The following is a 21,047-nucleotide window of genomic DNA, read 5'->3' as shown; positions in this document are numbered from 1 at the left end:
AACGAAGTCGTGTGCGTTGATCAACAGACAACAGGCCTCAGACCCAAAGTTGAAGGAGGAGTGAGGGGTCAGGTAACTTTTGGCTGATGATCGCATATTAATGGTACCTGGGCCCGGACATCCTCCACAGACCATAACTAGGTAACCATAACGATGATGACATCCATGATCCATAGCCATCATTGATTGTCTGAGCTAAAGTTAACTAATCTGGCATGATCTACAGAGTATGACTATAGCAAGAACTCTTCACAAAACAGGTATATTTTGATACTGACTGGAGGAAAGACAGTCATAAGAATAATACTCTGTAGTGGGCCTTGACTCTCCTCTGCTTGTGATACCTCGTTAATGAAGAACTGACTCTTGGCTGCTTTAGCCCCCCTGCTAGTCCTGTTAGTCCTGTTAGTCTTGCCTAGGAAGAGTCTAGTAGTTGGGTCCGGCTGACCCTAGATTTCCTTTAACCTCCCTGGAGGGCCCCCCGAAATCTCTGGTAATGCATGAAGCTGTGCCTTGTGGATGGAAATCTCGTAGGGTCATCCTTCACTGTTGGTCCCTTCCGGACGATCCGGGGTTAAGTATCCTTGTCATTCTTCACGAGCCTTACTACCCTGACGGTGCGTCCTTGATGCATATAGGAAGAAAGGATCTGAAAAGCTGAAAGACAATCCAGTCTTCCAGACCAGGCTTTGGATATCTAGGATCTCGTTAATTGAATAGAACCCAGCGAATTTTTCATCTATTTACCTCACCATAAGAATGTCTCAACTGATTATTAATAATAAACTTGCGGTCAAGATTGATATTGATTCCGGTGCGTTCATTGGACTTCTTCTCAGCCACAATTGGTGGATGCCATGTCCGAGGCCGATGCTCCATACCTAGGTACTCCCGTAAACCGAAGAAGCCCTACAACTTGAGCAATGATGATGAAGGGCATGATATCACCGGCTGCGCTAGAGGCAGGGATTATACAGGTCTTTGACAACCTTGATGACATTGCACCCTGATTGAAGATAGAACTCATCTTTAATTACCAGGATGAGATGGACTAAGAGGGACTTGCATGCACACAGAAATGGAAGAGAAGAGACGGTGAGAAGTCACGGGAGCAGCAGGAAATCATTATTCTTGGCAAGTCGAAAGTGTATGTACTCGTACTCTAGGTATCCTCCATAGAAACCCCCGATATCTATCTCCCAGGCTGGACTCTTCCAGCCCAAATAAACAACCTCCAACTGGGGATGTATGGTCCATCAAATACTGGATGAAACTCAATGAGCTTCGGATGTGCATATTATTCGATGCTTTCGAATCGTTCACTGTGATGGTTCAATTCCATCATCTCTGTCGCGGCAGCTTCCCTGGAGCTTCCCATGGCCAGGATCTCTCCTTCAATAGTACAGTCTCCAATAGCAGAAAGCAGAAGCTATCACGATCATGACCGCCGTCGTCATCATCATAATCATCATCATGTCGTTACTTTGTCCAGAAGAGCAAGGGATGAAATAATCCTGAGATGGATATTACGAGACGGGTTAGCCCTATACGGGCCCCTCATCAGCTTCTTCCATCCTCTGTGATGTCTAGCAGCTCCAGTCATTGCAGACACGCAGTAGCTGAATTTGATCCTCAAGAGACACACCATTATCATCCACCACGTCCGTGATCTCTGAGGACACACCCGCCTCTCTGATCATCGTCATGGCCACTACCTACAATGCCATAGAAGACTATGGGCTCATCGGGGACATGCACACCTGTGCCCTTGTGAGCAAACAGGGCAGCCTTGATTACATGTGCTGGCCTGTCTTTGACTCTCCGAGCATCTTCTGCCGCTTGCTAGACACCAAGAAAGGGGGCTACTTCAGCGCCTGCCCGCATGCGTCTGCCCCCAATGTCCTCAGTAAGCAGCGGTACCTGCCGTACTCCAATATGCTTGAGACCCGATGGACCAACGAGGATGGCGTGGTGACTTTGCTGGACTACTTCCCCGTGTCCCCCAAGAAGACCGCCCAGTCAGCCAGGATCTTGTCCGGGTATTGTCCCTGCAACGAGCACGGGGTCAACCGGTTCAAGTCCGGGTTGCGGCACTCCGGCGTGGTCAGGAAGCTGGACTGCAGCCGGGGAGATATGGACTTGCAAGTGGAGATCTTCCCTGCGTTCAACTACGCCCGGGATCCCCACGCCACCCGGTGCAAGCTCAGCAACGATCTGAGCAAGCATCAACTCCAGACGGTCCACTTCGAGAGTGACACAGAGAAGCTCCAACTGGAGATCTTCGCCCATTCCAAGCAGCTCGAGAAGGTGGGATTTCCCCAGGTGAAGTTCAGCGTCGAGGACAGGCCAGGCATGCAGGGCCGCGGCGTGATTGCTCGGATCAGACTGTCACAGGGCCAGAGCATGACCTTCATCATCCACAGCCCCGAGAAGATCCTGCCCAGCGACGCCATGATGGAATCCTACCTGGACAAAATGGAAGAGGAGACGTTCGACTACTGGACCGGGTGGACCCGCCAGTGCACCTTCCGCGGGCACTACCGGGAAATCGTGGAGAGGAGCCTGCTCATTCTGAAGTTATTGACGTACAAGCCTACGGGCGCCATCGTGGCGGCGCCCACATTTTCCTTGCCGGAGAACGTGGGCGGCAGCCGCAACTGGGACTACCGGTACTCCTGGGTCCGGGACACGGCGTTCACCCTCTACGTCTTCCTCAAGATGGGCTACAGCGAGGAGGCGGAGGCGTACGTGAACTTCATCTTCGACCGGATCTTCCCGCACGCGCAGCAGGAGGCCGGGCCGGGCTCGAAACGTCCCTTCCTGCCGCTCATGTTCACCATCCGCGGCGAGTACGAGATCCCCGAGGTGGAGCTGAGCCATCTGGAAGGGTACAAGTGCAGCAAGCCCGTGCGCATCGGCAACGCGGCCGTCTTCCACACACAGCTGGACATCTACGGCGAACTGCTGGACAGCATCTACCTGTACGACAAGCACGGCAACCCAATCACCTACGACCAGTGGCTCGCGATCCGGCGCATGGTCAACTACGTGGCCGAGGTGCGCCACGAAAAGGACATGTCAATCTGGGAGTCCCGCGGCCAGATCCAGAACTTCCTCTACTCCAAGATCATGCTCTGGGTGGCGCTGGACCGCGGCGTGCGCCTCTGCGAGAAGCGCTCCAGCCTCCCCTGCCCGGACCGCCTCAGATGGATCCACGTCCGCGACGAGCTCTACGACGAGATCATGGAGCGCGGCTACAACTTTGACCGCGGCCACTTCACCCAGAGCTACGAGAGCCGCGACGTCCTCGACGCCGCCGTCATGATCGCCCCGCTCGTCTTCTTCTGCGCGCCCAACGACCCTCGCTTCATCAGCACCCTGCAGAAAATCCTCCAGAATCCCAACGAGCAGGGCCTCTCCAGCGCAAAGATGGTCTTTCGCTACGACCACGAGAAAGCTCGCGACGGTAACCCTTCCAATTCCTCCGCCCTCTCTCATCCTTAACCCCTCAACTAACAAAAACATAACAAGGCGTTGGCGGCCGCGAAGGCGCCTTCATCATGGTCACATTCTGGCTCGTTGAAGCCATGGCCCGCGTAGGTTTTACTGTCTTATCATTCCCCCCCTGATCAGCTACTAAGAAGAGGGGACCAAACCAGGCCGCCAAATACAACGTGCCCATCCCCAACCTCTGGAAACTCGCCCTCGCGCACTTCGACAATATCCTCTCCTACTCGAACCACCTGGGCATGTTCTCCGAGGAGGTCGCCATCTCCGGCGAGCAGATGGGGAATACCCCGCAGGCGTTCAGCCATTTGGCGTGTGTCAGTGCGGCGCTCAATCTCGAGAGGCTGGGTCGGGATCAAGATGAGCCGAATTCTTCATAGTTTTTAATTTGTGGTTGCCAGAGGCTGGTGTTGGTTGCGTACGATTTGGACGAGCATTCATCATTATTAGACGCTCCGCAGGTTGATTTGAGGTTCGTTAGTTTTCACAGGCTAGAAGCAAAATAGGATTGTTCTCTCTTCTCTTTACTCTAAGAGCAATTGAATTGTTCGTTTCATAAAGTCACTTTGTTTTGGGCAGGTCTACCAGCCGGGAACACTTGCATCTTCCTTCCTATTCCCTCCCCGACCACCCTGCCTTCATAGGAACTGAGACAGCTCAGCATTCAGCGAATTCGATTTTCTTCACTGTATATTGTCGTCCGTTGCTTATTTCGTTTTTTCCCCCCACATCCCTGCCTTCTATCTGTCCGGTTGAACGCATTCTGTCGTCAAGGCCCTATACATCCCGCAACATGCTTGCTCTATTTTGGCGCGACAGGTGGTTTCACCCCACATACCTTCGCCTTTGATTAAGCCTAGGGAGTGAACCTCTGAACTTCAGATCCACATTAACCCCCTTTCCTCTGTCCAGCAGCACCAGGCCCCGGTGAAGGACTTGCGGTAGCTGAGTTCCGGGTATCCTTGACCGATGCAGAGCGTGAAAAGGCCCCTGCCGTGCCGATCGTCGTACTGGCACTGCGAAGCTCAATCTTCTTGCGCTCCATTTCAAGCTGTAACCCCGCAACTGTTAGCTTTGGGCATCCAGGGCTGAACCGAGACCAGAAGGGTTCGATGTACGTACCACTTTGCGCACTCTGGTCAGAGCAGCCGTATCACCGGCCACGATTGATCGACAATCGTCCACATGGTAAGGAGGCGCAATAGTGACGGCGTCCGCCACGACAATGTTGGGACCGTCCCATCGTGCCGGCATTGTGCGACTAAAGGCATCGAAGATCTCCTGTGCCTCCTTCGTGACACCTTTTCCACGCCGCGCCTCGCTCTCGTGCAATTTAGCAATAGCACTGGCCTCTCGAGCCCTCAAGGCTCGGATGTCCAGCGCATGCACCGGAGGTACGGCATCGGAGAAGGAGGGCCCTTCGGGGGAGTTGGCATTTGGAGCAAGAGACAGGAGCTGGAATGACTGGATCCGCGATACGGGGATAATGCGGTAATCGCCCGCTTGTGTCTGTTTGCCGTCGGCTGTATTGATAGCAACGAGATTTGTGATGGGACAGGCGGTGAATAGCGTGCCCTCGATCGTAGAAGATGTGGGGGATGCAGTACTAATGCGAATGCTATCACCGGGAAACACTCAGCTATAGAACCATAACAGGGCTGTGTAGCCTCCAGTTGCGCCAGAGCATCCACAGGAAAATCGTACTCACCGTGCGCCAATTGCGCCGCTCAATGCCACTTCCAACGGCACCATGGCAGCTGCCATTCCCGCACTCGTAGCTGCACCCGAGGGACCCTGCGCTGGTGCTTTCACTCCGACACCGTGGCGCTTGTTCTCTGCCATATGAATGCCGCCCTCGACAAGAGCAAGTCGAAAGGAGGCTACCACAGATACCCCTAGGTCTTCCGGAAACTGGAGCCAAGGTAGCTGCTGTATCGACGATATGCGCCGACCGAGCCGCAGCGATACAAAACGGAAAGCCGATCAAAGAGAGTTGCTCCCAATTCTCACTCAATGGATGTCGTCCCTTGAAGTTCAGGATCTCCGCCGCAATCAGCCCTTCGTCGCAAGTGATGAAGTCGACCCGGTCCAACAAAGTGGGATGTTGCGGGAAGTGGAAATAGGTTGACAAAGGAGCGACGGCAGAAAGGAACAACGACGACAAAAACGAATCGATGCAACCAATACAGCAATAAAGCAAGTCAACAATATGGGAAAGGAAGAAAAAAAAAAGTCACTGCCAAGCAGACAGGATGATTGGCCGTGGCTGCTGGCTCAGAAGAGGGAAGACGGAGGATGTCGTCGACGGAGAGGTCACGGTGTTTTGGAGATGGAACAACGTTGCACTGGCCGCGCAGCTCATCACCGCCCAATCGAGTCTAGCGGCATCAATGAGGAGCGAGTCATGCATCCTCTGTCCAACCAACTTCTTCTCTCTACAGTAGCAATATGATGTCAAAAGCATTTTTACATCATCTGAGAGTCTTTCGGTTCACTTTTTGACTCCTGCTAGAGCCTTGTACTAGACCAGGGAAAAACATTCATCCATTTCCGTGAGGACCATTAAAGAAACATGCATCTAAGTACATTGATATAAGTCATTTTTTACCATCATCATCTATGTGCCCCCAAAGCCATAAGACAAGCCATACCGCATTTTCGAGTCACACTTTCCTCTTAGGGCAAACGAGGTCTTACGTCCAGCGCAGTGCGTCGTGTCTCCGTCAGAATTTAAACAACGTAGGTGGAGGCGGACACGTCACCACCACGACCGGTCCAGTTGACGTGGATATCCTTGCCCTCGGGGTAGTTCTCGTTGGCGCACTCGGGCTTGACGCGGAAGGTGTGAGCACCGAAGTAGTCACGCTGAGCCTGCAGCAGGTTGGCAGGGAGGTCTCGGGTGCGGTATCCGTCGTAGAAGCTCAGAGCAGTGCTGAAGGCGGGAGTGGGGATACCCCAGAGGGCGCCCTTGCTGACCACGTTTCTCCAGCCCTGCTGAGCCTTCTGGATGGCGGCCTTGAAGAAGTCGTCGAACAGGAGGTTCTCCAGGTCCGGGTTGTTGCGGTAAGCGTTGGTGATGTCCTTGAGGAAGACGGAACGGATAATGCAGCCACCACGCCACATGAGGGCAATGGACGGCTTGTTCAGCTTCCAGCCGTACTCGCGAGCAGCCTAAGACATGATTTGTCAGCCATTGCATGCAGCCGAGTGAGATGAGCAGCATCTTACCTCCTGGATGAGCATGAAGCCCTGAGCGTAGGAGATGATCTTGGAGGCATACAGAGCCTGCTCGAGGTCGTCGATGAAAGCCTGCTTGTCCCCGGTGAACTGGGGAGTAGGGCCATCGAGGAGGCTGCTGGCACGGATACGCTCGTCCTTGATGGCGCTCAGGCAACGGGCGAAGACGGCCTCACCGATCAGGGTAACGGGCATGCCAAGGTCGAGAGCGTTGATGGCGGTCCACTTGCCGGTACCCTTCTGGCCCGCCTTGTCAAGGATCTTCTCGACGAGGGGAGTGCCATCGTTGTCGTTGAAGTAGAGAACGTCACGAGTGATCTCAATCAGGAACGAGTCCAGCACACCCTTGTTCCACTTAGCGAAGACATCGGCGATCTCGTTGACGGGCATGCCCAGACCACGCTTCATGATGTCATAAGCCTGTTGTCATGTTAGTGGGCTGTTGCGGCAGATTATCGGAGCAAGAACGCGTCTTACCTCGCAGATCAGCTGCATGTCACCGTACTCGATACCGTTGTGGACCATCTTGACGAAGTGACCAGCGCCCTCGTCACCCACCCAGTCACAGCAAGCCTCGCCGTCGCTCTTGGCGGCAATGCTCTGGAAGATGTCCTTGATGAAGGGCCAGGCCTCCTCGTTGCCACCGGGCATCAGAGAGGGACCGTAGCGGGCACCCTCCTCACCACCGGAAACACCGCTGCCGACGAAGCGGATGCCCTTCTCCTTCAGGTACTTGGTGCGGCGGTTGCTGTCGGGGAAGTGGGAATTACCACCATCGATGATGATGTCACCCTCCTCAAGGTGGGGGAGGAGAGACTCAATGAAGTCGTCGACAGGCTTGCCAGCCATAACCAGCAGCATGATACGGCGAGGGCGCTTCAGCTTGGCGCAGAATTCCTCGACGGAGTGAGCACCGACAATGGACTTGCCTGGTTTAAATCGGTTAATTTGGTGTTCCCTCCATTGCAGACTTAGTAGTGAGAGCCTCACCCTTGGCCTCATTTGCTAGGAAGCGGTCGACCTTGGAGGTCGTACGGTTGTAAGCGCAGACCGTGAAACCGTGATCAGCAACGTTAAGGATCAGGTTCTGGCCCATAACGGCCAGACCGATGAGACCGAAATCAGCACTAGGTAAAGGACGCGCCGGTGCGCCGACATTGATGCCGGCCAAACGGGCGCTTTAAGTCAGTTGGTAGATTCTCAGGTTAAGAGTCGCGATAGAACTGGGATGATTTGGGGAAAGCTGCAAATGCATGGTATAACGATAGGGAGGTTGAAAAACCAGCTTTGTCCAGCGCAAGATATAGCAACGCCGCATAAGTCGTGTAGCGGATTGAAGACCGTGGGGATAGAAGTCATGATGTAGTGGATGGAAGCGGATAAACTCAAGAGTACTTACACAGCTTGGGTAGACATGATGTAAGACTGAAGAGAGGGGTTAATGTGGGATGAAGTTCAACGGAGATAGACCGTAGATGAGGAATCTACAGAAACAGCTCCAATAGAAGATGATGAGAAGATGAGGGTATAGAATGGATGACGGAGAAGAAAAGGAGAAGAAGGGAAGAGAGAAGAAGATGTCAGAGCCGGATTATTATTATTATTATTATTATTTTATCACTAAGGATTAAGTGTACCTACATACGGTAGTCAATTAATTACGGACCTTGGATGCTGACGGAGCAACCTTCCGTCATGGTGGGACACTTTGCACAGGACAAGAAGTGGACAACGGGCGGGGCACCAGAAGAAACAGAGGAGCAGAGTCGTCCGGTGAGCTGCAGTTACGGAGATAGAGTAACGCTGGAAAGCACCCATGGGGAGGGAGAACTACGGATGATGATTACTTCAGGATTAGTTGATCATAAATCAATCCCACGCATGGTGGGATTGTCGACAACTGTACGGAGTACAGGGTAAATTGCAATTCTTCATTCTAAAGAACACTGGATATGCTACTGCATACTCTGTACTCTCTACACACCTCTCACAAGGTTCCTTAATACTGAAGGAATACCCCTCATTGTAGGAACAGAGAGCAAGGAACTTCGGAGAGGACGGTAGTTGATGGCGGGGCACACAGAGGAGCTGGGCATTGGAGGGGCAGACAGCCCAAAAATGTGCTGGACTAGCCTGGTAGTGGTGCTAGTGCCTCCAAGTCAGGTATGCTCGGTGAAGCAAAGGAGGAGCCCATGTACTTCCGATCATGACCTGTTGAATAATTACTCCGTCTATCAAGATTAAGGTATTACTAGCCGTGATTGCTAAAGCATGGCTACTCTGTACATTTAATACTATCTCCGAGGGAACGTTCGTTGGTATTCTCGTCTGTACTCTATACTCTGCATTTAGTACCTTAGACCATCCTCCTCCGGGCTTTTGTCGCATTTGGTCTAGCACTTTAGTAGCAGTTGCATGACTCCTGAACCCATCTGATAAGCTGTCAGTAGCTAGGATTGCCAACTACCGCCTTAAAGATTGAATTTCCTTACTCACCGGGATTTCAACAGTACCACATCTGATGGATTACTGATGCAGACGGTCTCGTCCCCCATGACGCCGTTGTCGGCTATTGCGTTGCCCAAAGCAGCTTAGGGTGGGGGTTGCATCATTCTGTGGTAAATCCGTTGGGCTGCTTAGTCATCGAGGCAGTGGCTGAGCCGCTCGTCGGGAACAATGAATTGCCGCAGTCCGGAGACCCTACGGCAGACCAGAGGAACCAGCAGTGTTTTCTTTCTCTTGGCGCAGCACGGAACAGTAAGCTGGATTGAACTTGCGATTCAATCATCGCCTCTTGGACAAGATTCATACACTTCTGTCGACGCCTTCCGCGACAATCTCTCCTTGAATCCGTACGGCCGTTAAGACACCTTAAATCCTTTTTTCTCTCGGCTCAAAAGCATTGACTGCCTCTTGCCTTTTGATTCTGCCACCAATCTTCCATCACTTTCTACGCAGGTGAACGGCGAATTTGAAGGATACAATTCGAGAATCTAGCTTGCGGTTGTGCATCATCCACTTGCCTCAATCAAATCAATATAGATTGACGATTCGGGACCTTTTTCAGGCGTGACGTCTGACGTGTGACTGCTCGTCAGTCAGGCCCTGAAGGTACGTGTCTGCTGCTACTCTTGCACGCGGCGCAATCAAACCATCCATACCGTTATCTCTTGTTTCGAACGCTCCGTTCATCATGTCCTTTCCGCCACCTCCAGGTCTCAAACAAACGTCATCTTCGCTCCCCGCGCGGCCACCACCGTCCGCCAGTACAGCCGCCGCGTCTTACCAACCTGCATATTCGGCGGCGCCCTCATATACGGCTCCAGCCGCCAGCAGCGGATATGGCGGAGCTGGCTCTGGGACAGGCTATAATGCCTTCACAGCGTTCCAGCCTCGTGCCGTAGCTTCCAGTCAACCTTACCGTACCAGCAGCCCGGCCGTCTCGACGCCGCCAGCTGCTGCAACAGGTTACTCGGCGCCGGCCGCTGCAAATTACGGTAGTTACTACTCGCAGACACTGCAAACCTACCAGGGTGGACCCACCTATTACGGTTCCTCACAGTACAGTGACGCCACCTATGGCCCGTCTGTGCCTCACATTCAGAATCCGTTCACCGCTACAGGGACGGGGAAGAATTACGGTCGCAATGACTCGGGTCTAGATCCCGAGACAGAAGCTCAAATTGCGCAGTGGCAGAGCGCTTATGCCAACAAGGAGGAAGCTCCGGGAGGCAAGGTAGCAGGCCGTCGCGACGGAGCTACGGGCATGCCAGGTGCTACCGTGGGAACCAACACACCGACCAGTGCGACAGCGACGAGCACCCCCACACCTGCAAGCCACCCAGAGCAAAATGCCAAGACCGTTGTGCGATCCGGCGGTGGCCAGACGTGGACCGATCCGACTCTGCTAGAATGGGATCCGGCGCATTTCCGACTCTTCGTGGGGAACCTCGCGGGCGAGGTGACCGACGACTCGTTGCTGAAAGCGTTTTCGAGGTATTCATCTGTTCAGAAAGCGCGAGTCATTCGGGATAAACGCACGCAGAAGAGCAAGGGTTATGGATTTGTCAGTTTCAGCAACGGGGATGACTACTTCGCGGCTGCTAGGGAGATGCAGGGCAAGTACATTGGCTCACACCCCATTCTGCTGCGACGGGCCACCACGGAGATCCGTCCGACGACTAACCCCAAGGCCGGGAAGAAGAACGCTGGCGGTCACAGCGGAGGACAAGCCGGGGGAAAGGTCAAGCACGACGGCGTCAAGAAGCCGAGCAAGACAAGGGGCGGACTGAAGATCATAGGTTGATCAGCATCTTTTCTGTTGCGTCTATCAATACTATCTATTAATGATTCGTAAGACATGTCATTTTGTGTATCTGTACTGATCGCAGGTAGTATAGTACAAGTAATACCGTTGCAAGTATTTTCAATCAATCGGTTTCCATGATATATCCAACTCCAAGCACCATTGCCCATACTTGGGCATCAATCAAACCCCCAAAACCCAGGCATAAACCATATCCGCGGGGGATGGATGCAAACGTCTATCAGCGACATAGATCAAGGTATAAATATGTTGTTTGTTCGTTTCTCGCTTCGCCATAGCCCCATCACTTCCAAAAAATAGAGAGTGTTCGAGCGAAAGACGTGACAAGCCTGATAGTCGTCCACATGGGGACTCTCATTGTTATCGAGCGAGACGGCGTGATTCATAAAGACATGGCGTAGTATATTGGTATTCAAATCGTAATGCATAAAGTCATGCACAGCATAGGAGGAAGATCGTGATCGTGATCGTGTCGACATAATCGGTAAACATGATCAAAGGGAAAGGAGAGGTTACCCCCCCTCTTCAGCAGTCTCCTCATCAACAGCCCGTTTCTTAAAGAAGAGGACGTGGTTTTGCATGGCGTAGATGCCGAAGCCGGCCAGAGCGAGGATGATGAAGAGGATGATGATGATAATCGCGATGGTGATGTTTTTTTTGACCATTTCGTTCGTTTACTCCCTGGAGGAGTGGTATATATATATATAGATAGATCTAAGATGGAATTGTAGATCTGCAGACGAAGGTCAACGAGACCTTCAGAAACGGAAATCCTCCGTAAGGGGTGAAGGAGAAGAAGATACAAGAAAGAAAGGAGGGAGAGGGATGGAAAATTCTTCGAGGGACCACGCGCATAGCCGGGTAGTTTTAAGGGATGTGGCAGGCCCAGCCATGTTGATTTCCTTGTGAAGTATTGACTGTCGGTGGCTGGGCTGTTGAACAAACAGCATCGTGTTCCTCTGCGCGGGAAGAGATGTATAGATAGTTGGGTGCTATTCGTTGGATAAGTCGATCCTGATTGGGTTGAGGGTACTTAAGCTGTCGGGCTAGTTGTTAGGCTGCCCAGGTACCAAGTACTTTGGGCCCAGCCTCCGCATTTATTGAGGGCCAGGGGACTGCCTTATCCCGTAAGTGCAGGATCGACAATTGGCAGAGGCACGTAACTCATATGAAGGACCAGGGTATTTCTATCCAGGAAGATTGATGTTGCTGAAAGGTCTTCTCGCTCGTAGGAAGATACGAGTATAATGTCCATTTAAGGGCCTAATGCTTGGCTTGAATTCACACAGTGTTGACAGAGTGCCAAAAATGCTGCGCTAACTGCAGGCTCAGTGTAGGAATCCACTTGCTTTCATGACGTGTTTGAAAGCTGATGAAGATCTTGACCTGCAAAATGATCCGATGTCTTACAGAAGAAAAGGGGATGCTATGTTATTTGCTTCGTACCGACTACTTCTCGTGCTACTTCAAAACACAGAGCAGACTTGGTGTATAGGCTTTTCCCTTTCAGGGAACATCCCCTACGTCACTTCTACCTTGACTACTATCAATTCAGCTCGATCATTCAATCTGGTGCACTTACTTCTGTACGATGACTCAATTTCTCGACAACGGTCCGATTCAGCTTGAATTGCATAGTTATTCTGAATTGTTCACAAGTCTTAGCTAATACTTATCGGCGGTGATCGGGGGTATCCAGATCGCGAGTGATGATCTCATTGTGATCCTCTGGCCAGTTCCATCGATCAACAAGCGCACCTGACTGGACAAATCCCTGGATCAGAACACTTGCATCGATGGAAACACAATGCAATCGGACAGTCGGCTATTGTGGTTTCCGATATTATGCTCGCATCGGCATGAATCCAGTTGACGGAACGTCTGGATCATGCCGAGCTCGCGCATCTCGCCAATAGTGATGTGACCCTGAGCTTATCGATCTTCCTGTATTCACAAATATGCTCGGTCAATCTAGGCCAGACATCCGGGGAAGACATTTCCTTGAAAAGTTCCTGACGTAATTTGTTTTCGTCTCATCCTTACTGCTGTCTTGTCGCCTGTAATCGTTATCTACAGACCTTTTCGACGCTTCCTCTATGTCTCCAAAGTGCGAACAGTTTATCTTACATCCTACATGTGACCTGATCTGCAGCCTGCACCAATGGACGCTGAGCGCGCCGTAGAGCATCGAAAGGAGCTGGATGCTTCCCCGCAAGGGCGATCTTCTCATGACATTGCGAATTCTGCAGCTTCCCCAGAAGCTTCCGGTCCCGACACGGAAGAGTCTTCCTCAATCGACGATGAACCATCGACTGCATTCGAGGATGTCAGTTCCAAGTCCACTCGTGATGGACAGTACGGCGACGAACACATCAACCGTATCCTCTCCCGCCGACACACCAGCCGTAGTGAAGAAGGCGTTGAGGATATGGCCCAGATTGCGAAGCTGATGTCTCACATGTTCGGCAAGGAAAGGAAATCCGTTTCTGACGAGGAGAAAACTCGACATGCCGGTGTTATTTGGAGAGACTTGACTGTGAAAGGGGTTGGCCTGGGAGCTGCGTTGCAGCCTACCAACTCTGATATCTTTCTTGCCGTGCCTAGACGCATCAAAGACCTTTTGACAAGAGGCAGGAAAGGAATCGGTGCTGGCCATCACCCATTGCGGACAATACTTGATGACTTCACCGTCCGTGTTCCTTATTCTTTATCAATTCACTGTCTGACTGTGTCCAGGGCTGCGTGAAACCAGGTGAGATGCTCCTGGTCCTTGGACGGCCAGGTTCTGGATGCTCGACTTTTCTGAAGGTGATTGGCAACCAGAGGGCAGGATACAAAAGCATCAAAGGAGATGTACGCTATGGAGGTGCAGATGCTGACCTCATGGCCGACAAATACCGCTCCGAAGGTACAGTTGCTATTATTCACACTGCAAGCATACTGTCGCTGATTGAATCTGCAGTGTCCTATAACCCCGAAGATGATCTTCATTATGCGACTTTGACCGTCCGGGATACCCTTCTGTTCGCTCTTAAAACCCGCACACCAGGCAAAGACTCACGCATTCCGGGGGAAAGCCGAAAGGACTATCAGCACACATTTCTCTCTGCAATTGCCAAGCTGTTCTGGATTGAACATGCGCTGGGCACCAAAGTCGGCAACGAGCTCATCCGCGGCATCTCAGGAGGAGAGAAAAAACGTGTATCCATCGCCGAGGCCATGATTACCAAGGCCAGTACACAATGTTGGGACAATTCGACCAAAGGCCTTGACGCCAGTACTGCCCTGGAATATGTACAGAGTCTGAGAACTCTTACCGACATGGCGAACGTATCCACGCTTGTAGCCCTCTACCAAGCTTCTGAGAATCTTTATAACTTGTTTGACAAGGTTATGTTGATCGAAGAGGGCAAATGCGCATACTATGGAAGCGCCAAAGAGGCAAAGGCATACTTCGAACGCCTAGGGTTTGAATGTCCCCCGCGGTGGACCACCCCAGACTTTTTGACCTCGGTCAGTGATCCACACGCGCGGCGTATCCAACGTGGATGGGATGACCGAGTTCCGAGATCTGGCGAGGACTTTCGAAGAGTGTACCGCAACAGTGATACCTACAGGGCTGCCCTTCAAGAGATTAGCCAGTTCGAGAAAGAGCTAGAGACACAGGAGCACGAACGTGCACAGGCGAGGCAGGAAATGCCGAAGAAGAATTACACCATTCCCTTCTATGATCAGGTCATTGTTCTAACTCGTCGACAATTTCTGATCATGTACGGCGACAAACAGACCTTGGTGGGAAAATGGTGCATTTTGGTCTTCCAAGCTCTGATCATAGGAAGTTTATTCTACAATCTTCCGCCAACCAGGTTCGTCGATATGTTCACTGATGGATGCTCTTCAAACTGATCTATGTCCTAGCGGTGGTGTATTCACCCGAGGAGGCGTCATGTTCTTCATTCTCCTCTTCAATGCTTTGCTCGCGATGGCAGAACTTACAGCGTCTTTCGAAAGTCGACCGATCATGCTGAAACACAAAAGCTTGTATGTGTATCTCCTGCAGAACACGGTAAAATACTGACTTTTTCAGCTCCTTCTACCGCCCATCCGCCTATGCTCTAGCCCAGGTCGTTGTTGACGTTCCATTGGTCTTCGTCCAGGTCACACTTTTCGAGCTGATTGTATACTTGTATGCATCTTGTCTGGCTTCGAGTCATGCACGTTGACGCTAACTGTTTGTCCAAGCATGTCAAATCTCTCCCGGACTCCGTCCCAATTCTTTATTCAGTTTCTGTTCATCTTCATTCTCACCATGACAATGTATTCATTCTTTCGAGCTCTCGGGGCGGTGTCTGCTTCTCTTGACGTCGGTACGTGTCTGCTGTGCTTTTCTCAACAAAACCTTCTCGCTAATTAAGCAGCTACTCGTCTTACTGGAGTTGCCATACAAGCACTCGTCGTCTATACAGGTAGGATGAAATTCTTCCCAAATGGCACCCTTTCTCACGGCGCTCTAGGTTATCTCATCCCGCCATGGAAGATGCACCCGTGGTTCAAATGGCTGATCTGGATAAATCCCGTTCAATATGCATTTGAAGCTATCATGGCCAATGAGTTCTACAACCTCGACATTCAGTGCGTAAGGCCAAATATTGTACCGGACGGTCCCAATGCACAGCCCGGTCACCAAAGCTGTGCGGTCCAGGGCAGCACTCCGAATCAGCTGGTTGTCCAAGGGTCGAGTTACATCAAGACTGCTTTCACATACAGTCGTTCTCATCTATGGCGAAACTTTGGCATCATCATCGCGTGGTTCATTTTTTTCGTTGCCTTGACGATGCTCGGTACGGAGTTGCAGCAACCCAACAAAGGCGGCAGCTCAGTTACAACATTTAAGAGGAACGAAGCGCCAAAGAATGTTGAGGAGGCCGTGAAAAATAAAGAACTTCCTGAGGATGTAGAATCAGGACAGAAAGAGAATGCCGTCAATGCTGATTCCGAGAAGACCCAACCCGGAGAGACTGGTGATGAAGTCAAAGACATCGCTCAGAGCACGTCTATCTTCACTTGGCAAGATGTCAACTACACCATCCCGTATGAGGGCGGGCAAAGGAAGCTTCTTCAGGACGTCCACGGATACGTCAAACCCCGCCGCCTTACTGCCTTGATGGGAGCTTCTGGAGCAGGGTCAGTCATGCCCACCATCATTTTGAAACCAAGTAGCTAACACAGGGCATTACAGGAAAACAACTCTACTGAATACTTTGGCACAGCGGATCAACTTTGGTGTTGTCACTGGTACCTTCTTAGTAGATGGAAAGTAGGTCTTACTGCCACGCTTCGCATCCGTGAACGCCGCTTACAACTTTAGGCCACTTCCTAAGAGTTTCCAAAGAGCAACTGGCTTTGCTGAACAAATGGATATCCATGAGCCTACCGCAACTGTTCGGGAGTCTCTCCGTTTCTCTGCGCTTCTGCGGCAGCCCAAAGAAGTCCCCATTCAGGAGAAATATGACTATTGTGAGAAGATCATCGACCTACTTGAGATGCGCCCAATTGCCGGTGCAACGGTGGGCTCAGGAGGGGTTGGCCTGAACCCAGAACAACGCAAGCGGCTTACCATTGCAGTAGAGCTGGCAAGTAAGCCTGAGCTTCTACTCTTTCTGGATGAACCTACAAGTGGCCTCGACTCGCTTGCCGCGTTCAACATTGTCCGGTTCCTTCGACGGCTTGCGGACGCTGGACAAGCGATTCTGTGCACGATTCACCAGCCATCCGCGGTTCTCTTCGAAGAGTTTGATGACCTCCTGCTGTTGCAAAGTGGAGGTAGGGTTGTGTACAATGGAGAGCTGGGACATGACTCGAATGCTCTCATCGAGTATTTCGAGTCGAACGGTGCTAAGAAGTGTCCGCCTCATGCGAATCCTGCCGAAGTACGTCTTGTGCCTCATCTGTTTAAGCCTAAACTAACAAAGTTCCCAGTATATGCTCGAGGTCATCGGCGCCGGAAACCCGGACTATAAGGGAAAGGACTGGGGAGATGTCTGGGCCCAGTCTCCTCAATGCAAACAACTGGCCGAAGAGATTGACAAAATCATCAGCTCCCGCCGCAATCGCGAAATCAGGAAGAACAAAGACGAACACCGGGAATACGCGATGCCAATCTGGACCCAGATCGTGACTGTCACCAAGCGGGCGTTTGTTGCATACTGGAGATCCCCACAGTATACTCTCGTGAGTGTGCAGTTTCGTCATCGGGGAGTTGAAGCTAATAGCAACAGGGCAAATTCCTCCTTCATATCTTCACTGGACTCTTTAACACGTTTACATTCTGGCATCTGGGAAATAGCTACATCGATATGCAATCGCGGCTCTTCTCGATCTTCATGACTCTCACCATTTCGCCGCCCTTGATCCAGCAGCTCCAGCCCAGGTTCCTGCACTTCCGGAACCTCTACGAATCACGAGAGGCCAACTCGAAGATCTATTCATGGACCGCGATGGTCACCAGCGCCATCCTCCCCGAGCTGCCCTACTCCGTCGTCGCAGGATCCATTTACTTCAACTGCTGGTAAGCTCACCTGAGTCGCCCCCTTCAGCCAAGGTCTAGCTGTCTCCCACCACTAACACAACTAGGTACTGGGGCGTATGGTTCCCCCGCGACTCCTTCAGCTCCGGCTACACCTGGATGCTGCTCATGGTCTTCGAGCTTTACTACGTCAGCTTCGGCCAGTTCATCGCCGCCTTCTCCCCCAACGAGCTCTTCGCCTCCCTCCTCGTCCCCTGCTTCTTCACCTTCGTCGTCGCCTTCTGCGGCGTCGTCGTCCCCTACGTCGCACTCCCCCACTTCTGGCAGTCCTGGATGTACTGGCTCACCCCCTTCCACTACCTCCTCGAGGGCTTCCTCGGCGTCCTCACCCATAACATCCCCGTCCGCTGCGTCAGCAGGGAGGTGACCCAGGTCTCTCCCCCATCGGGTCAGACCTGCCAGACCTACGCCGGCGCCTTTGCGAGACAAGCTGGCGGGTACGTCGAAGACGCTGCAGGCGGCCTATGCTCGTATTGTCCGTATTCCATCGGTGATGCATTTGTACGTTTCTCCCTCTAACCCCTTTTCATCCTTGTCTTAGAGCAGAACTAATATTTCCATTCAGGCGGCAAGTTTCAACGTCTTCTACTCGCATAAGTGGCGTGCCTACGTAAGTGTCTCCGACTATTGTTGCACGGCGAATGACGAGTTGACAAAAGCAGGGAATTTTCTGGGCATTCACTGTGTTCAACTTCGCGGCGGTCTACTTCTTCTCCTGGCTTTATCTTCACGGCGTGGGGGATTTAAAGCGGTGGATTAGTGCACGGAAGACGAGGAAGATTGTAAAGTGATAGTGCTACCGGAACCATAACATCTCGTCTCTTTTCTCTGTCTTCAATGTATTATGATTTACATATCCAATAATTGCAGACTTCCTTGCGAGAATTGAAAAATGGAGTATATATCAATTCCCAGTATTTGTACAGTTAGAAAGGGGGTTCCAACATGCATTCCCCATTGTATATATCTCCTGAGGCCTACATATGTAGGCTGATGGCGGCGGCTATCCGGTTTGGTAAGATCAAACTACGCCCCAGAGCTAGGCGGTGGTCCAGACGCACTAGCCAAGTTTGAACCCGGAAGGGACTGGTGGCTGTGCGGATTCCACGTATTCGGCGCCGTGGCCGATGGATTCGCTGCCGAAGTGTGGCCGCCATCTGCACCGTTCATTAATCGAGGACGCTTGGCTTGCGGACCTGCCTGGGGGCTCCGGAGATAAGGCGAGGTGTTCTGGCTAGATGGAGCCGAGGCGCCCCCCGTATGCGAGGACGACTGGTCTGGACTTGCGGCGAGCGCGGGGCCAGGAGCGGGCTGGAGGGCTCGCGGCGGGGGGTGTGCGGACGGAGGTGCAGATGTAGATGTAGATGCAAGAGCAGCAGAGGCAGGCGGCTCCTCTGTCGCGCGGGCCTTGGTGTCCGCGCTACTGCGATCGTCGAGAGGAGGATTGCCATACCCGACGCCGACGCGACCCATGGATTTGTCGTGCATGACGACCCGCTTCCACTTCGCGACAACGCTATCGTAGTCCCACCGAGGCGAACCGGGGCTGATCTGGCTTTCCTTGGCGTCTAGCTCCCGCGCAACAGCGGGCGGGAGGGGTAGGGTGTCCGGCGGGAAGAGGGCGAACTCGCGGGGCCATTGGCAGGAACCCAGCTTCTCGACCTGTGCGCGCAGCTGGTTGGCTTCCTGCTGGACGCGAGCGAGCTGCTCGTCTAATGTTTTCCGTTTCTCCACCTCACGGGCGAACGCGCGGGTGATCTCAAGATGCCACGCCTCTAAGCGCGTCTCCGGTGGCAGCGAGGCCCAATGTTTGAATGCCAGCTCGAGATGCCTCAGGCTCATATCTTCATGTTGCTGTGCGCTGCGGCTGATCATGTTAGCGTCCAGGCCGAGCGGGGGCCGACCGGGGGAGTTGTTCGCAGATTGCGTGGACAGCTGATCGGATTGCCACTGGTCGATCTTCGCTCGAATCGCCTGTCGCACAATATCAAGGTGTTCTACCCCAGGGGGCTTCAGTGGGAAAGATGACGGTGATGGGAACGGATTGGTAGAGAAGAGACTGGGAGGCGGGGGTAGTAGGCGAAGGCAGAGCGAGGGGAATGTCTCCGACTGAATATCGAAATCGAATGGCGAAAGCCGAGGTCGCATCCGGGAACTACTGGGCGCATTATTGTTAGTAAGGTCTTATTCGATTTCCGGTACATTCTTCAGTTGCAAGGACCGAGCAATGACGGGCACGCACGTTGCAGCTTTAATATTATCCAGAACCTCTCGCAGAGCCAACTCCAACGCCCTCATTGTATCTGGATCCTTGGCGCTGGCACCCCTACTCGCATAGTCTGGAAGATGTATCACCCCCGTTCGAGACTGCGAGGTCGCGAACCGCGAACCCTCCGGCGTCTGACCCGGATTCGGAATATCATTGATGACACCGGTCGCATGCCACGTAGGTGTGTTAAACATCATCCTAATCGCCCCCTCGCGCGGCTTCGCACCATATTCCCCGCCTGCAAAATGCTCCGATGGGCCCTTGCCCATGGCCCGTTCAGGAGTATCCCGTTTGCCGGAGGATGTGCGGGCCTGCCGTCTGGTTATGCCGCTTCGAATGCGCCGAATCTCCTCAACATCGTGGACCCCGTCGGGCTTTTTCTTAAAAAGATATTGGTCCAAATGTCGGCCGAGTGACGAGGACGTGAAAGCCTGATGACAGTATTGGCATTTTCGATCCTTGACGGAAGCAGGATTCTTGGACTGGCCTGCCGATTGGGACTGGTTGTCATCGCCTCCACCAGGAGAGTTTTCTGGGGTGTCATTCGGACGAGAGGGTGTGGTTTCTGCCATTGTTCCACAAGATTCAAGTTGCTGGAGAACGTGGAGTCGCGGTGACACCAGAAACGCGTTGACCAGCTCGCACCCGAGGGAAGCTCTGCAGCTCAATGCATGAAAGAGAAGGCCCGCGCTTGTGCGTCACAGCTGGAACGATGAAGAGTGGGGCCTGAGATTGCAAGTGAGGGACGTAATAGAGCTGCAAGTGATGGAAGAAAAAGAAAAAATGGCTGAACTGGACCGAGGAGGAGGAAGACAAAGAAGCAGCAAGGAAGAGAAGACGTGAACGAGATTGTGAGCGTGACGATCGACAAGCGCCAAGCTTTGCGGTGGGGAACGTCGAGTCCGCGTCTTTTGCTCGTGAGGCTGACATACACAGAGACAAGTAGATGATAAAACATGAGAATGATCGCTTACATTAAACTACTTTTTCAGTCTGCTGCTACAATGGCTCAAGAGCGAATGGATGCGTGATGTTATGGCTGCGATTTATGATGCTACTACCGCGTCTCATATCAATCAGAACCACCAACTGCCCACACATCAGTCAGAATAACAACTAGG

At 52.4% G+C, this 21,047-nt stretch overlaps 8 protein-coding genes across 8 annotated transcripts; 3 read left to right on the top strand and 5 right to left on the bottom strand.

Moving 5' to 3' along the window:
- Window positions 1-1,704: 1,704 nt before the first annotated feature.
- AFUA_6G08080 (glycoside hydrolase family 15 protein) lies at window positions 1,705-4,033 on the top strand (the record flags this gene model as incomplete). Its single annotated transcript, XM_077805026.1, has 3 exons — window positions 1,705-3,466; window positions 3,532-3,596; window positions 3,660-4,033. 3 exons carry the CDS (start codon window positions 1,705-1,707, stop codon window positions 3,885-3,887), a joined length of 2,055 nt encoding a protein of 684 aa, XP_077661159.1. The 3' UTR covers window positions 3,888-4,033.
- Window positions 4,034-4,396: 363 nt separating this feature from the next.
- AFUA_6G08070 (anticodon-binding domain-containing protein) lies at window positions 4,397-5,349 on the bottom strand (the record flags this gene model as incomplete). Its single annotated transcript, XM_745605.1, has 3 exons — window positions 4,397-4,558; window positions 4,630-5,113; window positions 5,216-5,349. 3 exons carry the CDS (start codon window positions 5,347-5,349, stop codon window positions 4,397-4,399), a joined length of 780 nt encoding a protein of 259 aa, XP_750698.1.
- Window positions 5,350-5,740: 391 nt separating this feature from the next.
- Window positions 5,741-5,971, bottom strand: AFUA_6G08060 (uncharacterized protein; the record flags this gene model as incomplete). Its single annotated transcript, XM_745604.1, has 1 exon — window positions 5,741-5,971. One exon carries the CDS (start codon window positions 5,969-5,971, stop codon window positions 5,741-5,743), a length of 231 nt encoding a protein of 76 aa, XP_750697.1.
- A 62-nt stretch (window positions 5,972-6,033) lies between these two features.
- On the bottom strand, window positions 6,034-8,357 carry gnd1 (NADP(+)-dependent, decarboxylating phosphogluconate dehydrogenase). The gene is made up of 5 exons (XM_077805025.1): window positions 8,144-8,357; window positions 7,735-7,871; window positions 7,222-7,673; window positions 6,736-7,164; window positions 6,034-6,678 (listed from the first exon to the last, which is right to left on the bottom strand). Exons 1-5 carry the CDS (start codon window positions 8,158-8,160, stop codon window positions 6,238-6,240), a joined length of 1,476 nt encoding a protein of 491 aa, XP_077661158.1. The 5' UTR covers window positions 8,161-8,357; the 3' UTR covers window positions 6,034-6,237.
- Window positions 8,358-9,937: 1,580 nt separating this feature from the next.
- Window positions 9,938-11,050, top strand: AFUA_6G08040 (RNP domain protein; the record flags this gene model as incomplete). The annotated part of the gene is made up of 1 exon (XM_745602.1): window positions 9,938-11,050. One exon carries the CDS (start codon window positions 9,938-9,940, stop codon window positions 11,048-11,050), a length of 1,113 nt encoding a protein of 370 aa, XP_750695.1.
- A 533-nt stretch (window positions 11,051-11,583) lies between these two features.
- Window positions 11,584-11,736, bottom strand: AFUA_6G08030 (uncharacterized protein; the record flags this gene model as incomplete). The annotated part of the gene is made up of 1 exon (XM_745601.1): window positions 11,584-11,736. One exon carries the CDS (start codon window positions 11,734-11,736, stop codon window positions 11,584-11,586), a length of 153 nt encoding a protein of 50 aa, XP_750694.1.
- Window positions 11,737-12,932: 1,196 nt separating this feature from the next.
- AFUA_6G08020 (putative ABC transporter) lies at window positions 12,933-18,448 on the top strand (the record flags this gene model as incomplete). Its single annotated transcript, XM_745600.2, has 13 exons — window positions 12,933-13,760; window positions 13,808-14,937; window positions 14,990-15,112; window positions 15,159-15,257; window positions 15,314-15,438; window positions 15,490-16,255; window positions 16,311-16,388; window positions 16,440-17,001; window positions 17,051-17,302; window positions 17,350-17,639; window positions 17,705-18,158; window positions 18,223-18,267; window positions 18,320-18,448. Exons 1-13 carry the CDS (start codon window positions 13,233-13,235, stop codon window positions 18,446-18,448), a joined length of 4,581 nt encoding a protein of 1,526 aa, XP_750693.1. The 5' UTR covers window positions 12,933-13,232.
- Window positions 18,449-18,683: 235 nt separating this feature from the next.
- On the bottom strand, window positions 18,684-20,787 carry AFUA_6G08010 (uncharacterized protein; the record flags this gene model as incomplete). The annotated part of the gene is made up of 2 exons (XM_745599.2): window positions 19,900-20,787; window positions 18,684-19,812 (listed from the first exon to the last, which is right to left on the bottom strand). The coding sequence occupies exons 1-2, from the start codon at window positions 20,496-20,498 to the stop codon at window positions 18,684-18,686; spliced, it is 1,728 nt and encodes a 575-aa protein (XP_750692.1). The 5' UTR covers window positions 20,499-20,787.
- Window positions 20,788-21,047: the final 260 nt, after the last annotated feature.

This window comes from Aspergillus fumigatus, chromosome 6, assembly GCF_000002655.1.
Source record: "Aspergillus fumigatus Af293 chromosome 6, whole genome shotgun sequence".
NCBI lineage: Eukaryota > Fungi > Ascomycota > Eurotiomycetes > Eurotiales > Aspergillaceae > Aspergillus > Aspergillus fumigatus.
The sequence above is the reverse complement of the archived record's forward strand: the minus strand, read 5'-3'. Positions and strand labels throughout refer to the sequence as shown.